The sequence below is a fragment of the Microplitis demolitor genome, chromosome 5 (assembly GCF_026212275.2).
Source record: "Microplitis demolitor isolate Queensland-Clemson2020A chromosome 5, iyMicDemo2.1a, whole genome shotgun sequence".
Classification (NCBI taxonomy): domain Eukaryota; kingdom Metazoa; phylum Arthropoda; class Insecta; order Hymenoptera; family Braconidae; genus Microplitis; species Microplitis demolitor.
In genome coordinates this window covers 19680210-19690246 of record NC_068549.1, presented here as the reverse complement: position 1 = coordinate 19690246, position 10037 = coordinate 19680210, and the positions used below count along the sequence as shown (strand labels likewise).

At 30.1% G+C, this 10037-nt stretch overlaps 1 protein-coding gene, 1 long non-coding RNA gene and 3 other non-coding genes across 5 annotated transcripts; all 5 read left to right on the top strand.

Moving 5' to 3' along the window:
* Positions 1-774: 774 nt before the first annotated feature.
* Trnan-guu (transfer RNA asparagine (anticodon GUU)) lies at positions 775-847 on the top strand. The gene has a single exon. It is a non-coding gene; the product is annotated as a tRNA-Asn (tRNA).
* A 1033-nt stretch (positions 848-1880) lies between these two features.
* On the top strand, positions 1881-3073 carry LOC103579501 (uncharacterized). The gene is made up of 3 exons (XR_008403763.1): positions 1881-2110; positions 2441-2578; positions 2869-3073. It is a non-coding gene; the product is annotated as an uncharacterized LOC103579501 (long non-coding RNA).
* Positions 3074-5321: 2248 nt separating this feature from the next.
* Trnan-guu (transfer RNA asparagine (anticodon GUU)) lies at positions 5322-5394 on the top strand. Its single transcript has one exon. It is a non-coding gene; the product is annotated as a tRNA-Asn (tRNA).
* An 84-nt stretch (positions 5395-5478) lies between these two features.
* Trnan-guu (transfer RNA asparagine (anticodon GUU)) lies at positions 5479-5551 on the top strand. Its single transcript has one exon. It is a non-coding gene; the product is annotated as a tRNA-Asn (tRNA).
* Positions 5552-6465: 914 nt separating this feature from the next.
* Positions 6466-8662, top strand: LOC103579557 (uncharacterized). The gene is made up of 3 exons (XM_008560988.2): positions 6466-6490; positions 8059-8334; positions 8402-8662. The coding sequence occupies exons 2-3, from the start codon at positions 8074-8076 to the stop codon at positions 8660-8662; spliced, it is 522 nt and encodes a 173-aa protein (XP_008559210.1). The 5' UTR covers positions 6466-6490; positions 8059-8073.
* The last annotated feature ends 1375 nt before the right edge of the window (positions 8663-10037 follow it).

Sequence of the window (10037 nt, the reverse complement as noted above, 5' to 3'; positions counted from 1 at the left end):
AATATTTAGGATTTTTTTTATTTATAAAACAATATTTAGTTGATTATATTTTGAATTTGTTAAACTAGACAATATACTGAAAGGTATTGTAAAGAGAAAATGGCGCTGTAGTCAAAAATCACAGTGATGTTCACTTAAATATGAGATTTATTAACTATTAATAAATCTATATTTGAGGCAAATAAATGCTTATTTCAGCTAAATACAGCTGAAAAACTCTTTTGAATAAATGTATTTATTAATATCATATAAATACTTCTATCAGTGCAGGTTGAAGTGGACTATTTTCAAAAATTGTCCATCTACATACATGTGTTGGGAACTCGAACTGGTTTTCTTATTTGTGCATACCATTTTCACTAAACAGTGTTTTGCTGTTGAATAAAACTGTTTAAAAATGAGTGTTATACTCAAAATTAGTCAGAATGAATCTTAACCTCTACAAGTTGAATACTTTCTTAAAAAATCCGCTTAAGTCGAAATCCTCCAAACCGAAAATTGTAATTCGAATTTTTGGCGTCTTTTTTGAAATTTGACTCACAGAGGTTCTGCTGAATAAGGCGGGTTACATTACATGTATACATATATAAATAAGTATAAGAACCAATAATATTTTTGAAAACTTCATGACTAATTAAATTATATTATGACAAAATTCTTTGGAAAATTAATTATCAGAACAAATGTAAACCATCGAAATCTATGAAATCTACCTTAAAGTAATAATGTTAATGTGAGTTTCATAATGTTTAAATGTATTCTTCCGAAACATCGGCCTCCGTGGCGCAATGGCTAGCGCGTTCGGCTGTTAACCGAAAGGTTGGTGGTTCGAGCCCACCCGGGGGCGATTCTTTTGCGAATGTAAAAAAAAAGTTTACTAGGAATTGCTAATTTTTTTCTTTTATTCTCTTGCAATTGCAATACGATTAGTAAATAAAAAAGCCGAAAAAAAAAAAAAAAAAAAAAGTTTGGAAAATCCAAAAGTGCACGTCTCAACGCTCATTCATCACAAAAAAAAAAAATAAAATAAGATAAACCTGAGATGATCGGAAGCGTCCATGTGTGGCCAAAAATTGAACTATTTATTCATATATACACAAAAAAGACAGTTCACTGTTAATGAATTTATTCATTTCTTAATTAAATTACATTGAATGAGACAGTAATTTTAAATACGCTATTACTCAGAATGATACTAAAACGAATTAAAAAAAAAATTGATTTAAAAAGTGAACTCTTTTGGGCGCCCTGGTGGAAATTTTTCGGACTTCTGTCTTAAAAACTCAATTCTAGAGTTCTAAGAGTCCGAAAAATTTCCACCAGGGCGTTATCGTGACCATATACATCATCCGCACATACAGACAACCCGACGTCCACCGAAATATTTTTTCAAAACGGTTTTTTTTACTATTTATAAAAAATAGTGTTTTTTAAAGTTTCTAATACTGTCATAGAAAACTGTTATTGTTGATATTTATCAACTCATTTAATACTTCAAGTCCAAAAATGATCGGATAAAAGCAATTTAAGCTGAGAAAATTGCTCGACCTAGTGAGAGCGAGAGTAAAGCATTACTCAACCGCTTCGCGTTGAAACGTGCAATTATTGAAAATAAATAAACTTTTATAAAATTTAAATGTAACGATGAAGACAGCGTATGTACTTTTCGTGGCCAACAATATAATTGTACGTAAATGACTTGACAAAAATTTTTAATCCAATTTTTGAAGTGGTCTGTTTTTCTCATCCGGTCCTGTTTTGTCCTCCTTTTACCAACTAATAATTATTATTATAGAACGCATTAATTTTTATCGATTCGACACATTTAGTTTTAACTATATATATTCTCGATGTAAACTAATGTCATTTAGATACTCGTTTCAAGTATTGCTTGAAATAGATAAATTTTGTTATAGAGACACGTTTACAGTAATTATATTTTTTAACACATATAGTAAAGAAAAAAAAATAGATCACGGAAAACTGAATAACTGAATAATTATTGATCATGTTGGTAATTTATATTTTTCTTAGCTGTATAATTAGCGTATCTTTTAACGCACAAGCTGAAATAATTATAGAAAAGCGTTGTTTGGAAAATGGAAATCGTGTAAGTATTTTATTCTACGCTTATTTAAATGCATATAACAAAATAATATAGTATACACTCTTTGATTAAAATAAAAATACCTAACAGCAATAATAGAAGAATTTTTGTATAGTAAATATAAATTATTTACAAAATTATCCATTCACGCATTTATATATTCAAAATCAAGTACACGGAGAGAATTTGATGATATAGTATACACTGAAAAAAAATACTGTATTCAAGTATCTGCGTATTTGTATTTTCCCAAGAAAATTATTTGTTTAATCTTAGTAAAAATTTACTCCAACAAAGAATATTTTTTTAAAATAAGTTTTTTTTTCATTTCAGTGTTATAAACATCACGATTGCTGCTCTAATAATTGTTTTCCATTTAATTTTGATAACAATACTTATTATCTCTGTACTTCAACTGGTATCATTATGAAGAAAGACAAAATAACTATTTGTATGCCTAATGGACACAGTGTACGTATATGAATACACATATGGTAGAAGTACCATTTGTGGCCACTGCTCCATTTTTGGACATTTCATACTTTATTTTAATTGATGAAAAAAAAACAAAAAAAAAATTTCTATTCTAACATTAGTGTGATAAAAGTATTTTTGAACACATGTTAAAAAATAATTATGTCGTTGGGTCTTTTAAAACTTATTGTATATTAATTTTTCAATTGTCCAAAAATTGTAACACTATCTTATTGCATGAGAGAGAGAGAGAAAGAACAATATTATAGTTATGTCTATTATTTTAGTGTCTCACATACTCCGATTGTTGTTCTCAACTATGTAAAAACATCGGCTTAACAACAATGCGATTGTGCGTTGGAGGTAACTAAGGTAAAATGTCCAGAGGCCCAAATGCAGTTCAACTTCCTTCAACAAATTATTTATTAATTGGATTATAATTCAATAATTTATAATAAAAAAATGCTTATTGTAATAATTTAGAGTTAATGATTTAAAATTGAAGCTAATAAATAATTTATTTTTTATAAAAATGTGTTGTTTTAAAAAGAAAAAAATCTGGGCGTCGGTTGACCCTGCGGGCCAGCCCCAAAACTTCCCGCTGTTTTCGACCTCAAAGAGCTCGAAAACATTAGTGTAGATATATTTTCGAGCTCGAAAATGCTATCACATGCAATTGTTTTTTTACGATCTTTTCAAGTTCTAACAAGTTACCTGTTATGCTGAAGTTTGAAAATTTAAGAATCGAAAATCATCAATGAAGCGGTTTTTAAAATTTAGTTCCTGATTATGCACAGTGAAATAAGTATATTGAGGCAGAAGTCGATGTCAGGGATCAAAATCAGGATTTAAATGAGTTTTGACTCATGTAAGAAACAATAAATTATGAAATATCCGATAAAAATATTAAAAACTAGGTTTTATCGATTTTTTTTGTTGATAATATGATTTAAACTATATAAAAACCAAGTTCGATGACATTATATGATCAAAAGAAACCATAAAAAAGATGAGTTGGTATGATATCAGGCACATTTTGTTACGTTATATTCTGATTTATCCGGAAAAAATAACATAAAATGTTATTTTTTTAACTTTTCAACGCCGATATCTTTTGAACTAATCAATCGATTTCGATAGTTGACGCAGCAATAGGCGCGTTTTATTGAATTCTAGAGCTGATTGAAAGTTAAAATCGATCGCGTCAGCCGTTTCGAAAATATTTAAAAAAAACCGTTTTTCACCATTTCTTTCTCCCGCGATAACTCGCGAACGAATTATCCGATTTTGATGTTTGAGGTGGCAATCGACGCGTTTTATTGAGTACTAGAGCTGATTAGATTTTGAAGTCGATCGTATAAGTCGTTTTTGAGAAATCAATAAAAAACTAAAAAAAAAATTTTTTTTTTCCGTAATTCGCCAATATTTTCGAGTCTATTCGATCAAATAATCTGAAATTTTCAGGAAAGTTGAAGGCCAACGAGCTCTTTCGATTGCCACCTCAACCATCCAAATCGATTCATTAGTTCAAAAGTTACAAAGAGTTTACATACATACGCACACACACACACACTCGGACATCATTCTGAAAATAGTCAGAATAGCTTCCTAGGACCTCAAAACGTCGACATCTGATGAAAACTCAATTTTCGAAAATCGGGGTGAAAACAATAACTTCCCGAAATTTTTGAAAATCGTCGATTTTCTTAGCGGGAAGTTAAAAATTTGAAAAATGGTTGACCCTGCAGGTCAGCTCCCAAACTTCCCGCTGTTTTCGAGCTCCATTAGTGCATCTGCATGCGCATTGGGTAAGTGTGCACAAACCCATGCTTTTCATTCCAAAATAAATGGACTTGCGCACAATTACCTACAGCGCACACTTGCCCCACATGACTCTAAAATTTTTTTAAAATTTGTGCTGCAAGGTTTTTGATGTCATCGTCGGCCTATAAAGTATTATCCCTCATAAACATTCAGTTTGCGCGTGTTTACTATTTCTGTAGCAAACTGTTGCTTTATAATCAATAATTGTGAGTTTCCAAACTGCTTTCAACAATCCACTTTTATTGTCGATTACCTTGGTCATAAAATACGATTAATAATTAACGCCTGTAAACAGTATCAATTAAAGAACATAATCATTTTTTTCAAATAATTATCAATTATATTTTCTAACCGATAAGATTACTAAATATCATTAATAGATTGCACTTATTTAATCATTTGCATGATTAAAGATGACTTATAAAAGTCTTTATTCATATTCATTTTCAGTTTTAAAAAAGAAGCGGGAAAAATTTTGATTTATTGATATTGCTTGCACTATACTAAACTTAATGACTTTTTGAAAAGTATAGTCATTAGCGGTAACTAAACTTATCAATATTTTTATTCTGAGCGTACAGATTTAAACCTTATCTCAGAATCAATAACATGAGTAAATACATATTTGTTCTTTAATGAATATTGATAAAAAATTCATTTATTTTTGGGATTATGAACACCTGATTGATTTTTATGAATCACTCAAGTCATCAGGAATAATAAGTATTCAAATATGCATTTATTTATTGCGTTTTCGTGTCACTAAGCACAATTTCTAATGAATAAAATGAATATATTCCATTTCAGAAGTATCTTGATAAATTTTTTAATTGAAATTACTGTAATTAAAAGTGATAATGTCAGTAGAAGTATAAGAATGTTCAAATATGTTCTTTTTTTAGTCTTTTTATCATCGGCCTCCGTGGCGCAATGGCTAGCGCGTTCGGCTGTTAACCGAAAGGTTGGTGGTTCGAGCCCACCCGGGGGCGAATTTTTTTATCATTAAAAAAAAGATAACATTAAAAATAAGATATTACTGATTATAAATTATTTTTTTCATCTTCATTACAACGGCCTCCGTGGCGCAATGGCTAGCGCGTTCGGCTGTTAACCGAAAGGTTGGTGGTTCGAGCCCACCCGGGGGCGATCTTTTTGCGGACAGAAACAAAAAACGTGTTTAATATAAATTATTAATGTTTTTATGACCGTAATTAACATCTACCTCTCATCTAGAAAAATCATTGAATTCTGTGAGATTCAACGGGTCCATATTCAAAATTATAAAAACAAATTGTCCAATCTGGCTAATCTTACTTATATGCAACACCATACAAAAAAACATTCGTCATTTAAAATGGACTTAATATATATATAAATGGACTTAATATATATATATGGACTTGTAATATATATATAAATGGACTTAATATATATATATATATATATATATATATATATATATCGCGTAAAATTTTCAATATCAAAGAAAGTATGCAGTAAAATTATGTAAACACCAATATTCTTCAACATCTACACCTATGCGCAAAAGTCTGCGAATTCAGGCTGTTTTCGAAAATTTATACCAAAAGATAAATTAAATATCGATTTCAGTATAAAAGTTAACAAACCCCGGGTCAAAAATAAAACTTAATTCAGGCCCGCTTCAGCCTGTTTTCTGTTGGTTATCGATTTGCTGATGATTTAGAGCTTTTTTCATTTTAGTTTGAACTTATTCGTCTTCACTCCGAACACACAGTCACCCTGATTAAGAAAAATGATTTGAAATGATTTAAAACAATTCGAATCGACTAATATATAGATATACACTTAGCATGGATTAAATCATTTTTTTAATACGGGCATTCACCTTACTTTAGACTTGCTCAACCAAGTCAAAAGCAAGTATACTGTGAAAAATTTCCAACAAATTTTACTATGGGTGCATTGTAACCCCGGACCATAAGAAAACTGGAACAAAATTTACAAGCGTCCCATAGTAAACGTATGCGCATAGGTCCCAATCGTGTCGTCTGCGCATACCGTTTATTATGGGACACTTGTAAATTTTGTGCCAGTTTTCTTATGGTCCGGTGTTACAATGTACCCATAGTAAAATTTGTTGGAAATTTTTCACAGTGTAGTATCTTTTAGTGTAAAATTCGTTTTTCCCGTTTCACCTCAGTTCAACTTTTTCACCTTATAATTTAAGTCAAATAAGTCTAAACCAAGTCAATTTCGACTTGATTTGACTATTTCGTCTTTAATCGAAACTAAGTAAGCCAGTAAAGTCTAGAAAACGGCTCTAAATTTCGATTTGGTGAACCAGTTCAGTCGTTAGTGAGAAAAATTTTTCAAATATTCATGTGTATTTAAATATTAAAATTCTAAAGATAGTAAAACTAATAAAAATATTGAATTTACATCCTTTAAAATTCGTAACCTATATTATTAAATTTAATATTTATTTCTCAGAATAACCATTTGTATTTGAACATGTTTCAATGTATTAAGAAATCAAAAACAGACAATGGTATATTATTTACTTAAAGTAAATACATTTCACAATGTTTTTTAGCCGCAGTTTTGTGACAAACATTACTTATTTTTTACAGTCTGTTAGTCATGAGTTGGGTAATTATAGGTGTGCGATTTGTAATAAAAGCCACGAACGTCGCGGCTGCGTTAATGTAAAGCACGATTTATTTCTAATAAAAATTGCAACATACACTAGAAGATAAATTTATTCAACAGATAATTAATACATAAAATATTTAATAAAAAATTAACAAAAATTTGTGTCTATATTAAGATTTAAATTCTCGAGAATAAGAAAAATTTTGTTTAGGAGCGGAAATTCTTTGGAATTTTCGAGTTAACGGATGCCCTTTCTCCCTTAAAAAGTAAACTATACGCATGCGCTCTTACATCACATGTATGATGTATATATAAATATACGGACACATACCATTGGGTGGGAGACAGCGTCTTGTATTGGGAGTCAAGATTGAGGGGAAGTTCCGAGTTAATGGAATCCAAGTCGATGAACTTCGACTGTAACTAAACAAATAAAAACCTTTTTTTTTTTTTTGTTTCACAAGGGATATCTCATTTTACCTCGGGTACTTCTGAAGAATATAAATGCAATATTTTCTCTCGGGATTCCCCTAAAAGTTTAGATGTCCTGTAAAGAAAAGTAAAATAATTTTCATTTCAATAGCCATTTTGCAGTCTTCCGTATTTTTAAGTTATTTCAATCACAAAGATAAGATTCAGTATATAAATACAGCTTGCGTACCAACTGACATATTAGTCGATACCCAGTAAAATCGTAAACACCCGTCGTCATCAGTTGAAAAAAGAGATTTAAATTAGGAAAGAGTTTAAGTGAAAAAAGTATAAGTTATAGACTTTCAATCAGTGAATTTCATAAAATTTATAATAGTTGTCAAATTAAAGCTTGTTGGTATTCTTGTATGAAATAATTTAAAAACGTATGGTTCGAAACTTATATTTAGTTATCTACACTGTGAAAAATTCTCATTAAATTTTACTATGGGTGCATTGTAACCCCGGACCATAATTATTTACTGATAACTCGCATTGAAAATCAAACGGACAAATCAGTTTTATTGTTATTTATTTTTTGTTATTAGTGAGAAACCAAGAAAATGAAATCAATCGTTATATTAGTGGCCTTTGCCACTGTCGTAGCTGGTAAAGATATTGCTGCAGTTTCGAAGCTAACCCCAAACAACGCTACTAACAATGTCAGTGGGACTGTTACACTTTTTCAAAGGGGTAATGGGCCCGTAGTTGTGACTGGAATAATCACTGGACTGAAACCGGGAAAACACGGGTTCCATGTTCATGAGTTTGGAAATATTACCAATGGTTGTGATAGCGCTGGTGAACACTACAATCCTACAAACGTAATTTTTTATTATTATTAGTGAATATATGTATATAAGAGATACTACTATTAAATTTTATTTTTAGCAAACACATGGAGCACCAACAGATTATATAAGACATGTTGGTGATCTTGGAAATGTTGAAACTGACGATAATGGTGTTACTGAAATATATATTGTTGATGATGTGATTTCTCTAACTGGACCATATAGTATCATTGGACGTTCTTTCGTTGTTCATGTGGGTGAAGATGATTACGGCAGAGGAGGAACTCACGAATCGTGCACAGGCGGATCTTCTGGACAACGTGCGAGCTGTGGAGTCATTGGAATTGGATCCCCTTAAAAAAAAAAAAAGAGAATTTACAAAAATGATTTTATTCAAAATTTTTGTGTAAATAAATCTACTAAAAAACAAAAATATAAAAGCTTACATTTTTTACCATCTCATAAATTAATATTTTGAATAAGTTACAAAAAAAAATAATAATGGTTTTTTTCTCGTTGTCTTATTTGTTGAGTGTTACAGTTGCCCCTTGTTCCAATTGTATCACTCTTCCTGACTGTCGAGCCGTAATCACAAAGAACATGCTTTTAAATAGTCACATTATATTTTTATTAAAGATCATACTTAATTTTTTAAATTGTCAACAAATAAATAATCACATAAATGTAATAAATGTTATTGAATTTCCATGATAATTATCCTTGAAAATTATAACTTTTTCAAGTGTACTGATTCAAGTAGCACATTTAGATTTGTTGACATCTATTAGATGTCAGTTTTCAGACTTATCGATAAGGCACCAAAATGTTGACAAAATGATCAGAAATTTGTCACTGAAAAAATATCTGCTTAAAAGACTTGACACAAGTGACGGCAAGATTATTAAAAATAATTATAAAATTTCATCTGAACGACTTGTCTATTGCGATGACTTTTTTAAAAGGGAAGTTGGTCTGAAATACAAACAAAAAAGGATATTTTTGTGATTTTTTTTTCGGATTACGTTCTTTGTTAAAATTCTCAAAATTTGTGACATTATTAAGCATCATTTCAAGAATATTCTGCTAAATTTTCATAAAAAAATATTTAAAAATCAGGCAGTGGTAGTGGGGAGAGACGAGTCACTAAAAAAAAGTCTCCATGCCGTAGGCAGAATAACTCATGACTGCCTCATCTGAAATTAAAAAAACAAAAAAGATTTCTTTAGTACATAAGTTTGATGGATTTGAACGAAAGAATAAACAAAATATTCATTTTTGAATTTTTGGTAAAGGTACAATCAAAAAAACTCTGGTTTTTGCCAAAAATTGCTCTTTTTGTTTAATTAAAAAATAAGTAGTTTTTGAAAAAAAAAATCCTTCGTTCAAATCTACGACAAGCTTATGTACTAAAGAAATCTTTTTGGTTTTTTGATTTCAGATGAGGCAGTCATGAGTTATCCTGCCTACGGCATGGAGACTTTTTTTTGAGGTGACTCGTCTCTCCCCACAACCACTGGGTTATTTTTCAATATTTTTTTATGAAAATTTAGCAGAACTTTCTTGGAATGATACTTAACCATGTCACATATTTTGAGAATTTTTATAAAGAAAGTACCCTGAAAAAAAAATCACAAAAATACGCTCTTTTTTTGTATCTCTAACCAATTTACCTCCTTAAGAATGAACAAAAAACACAAATTTTCTATGACTTCCAGTACCAAAATTCGATGTCT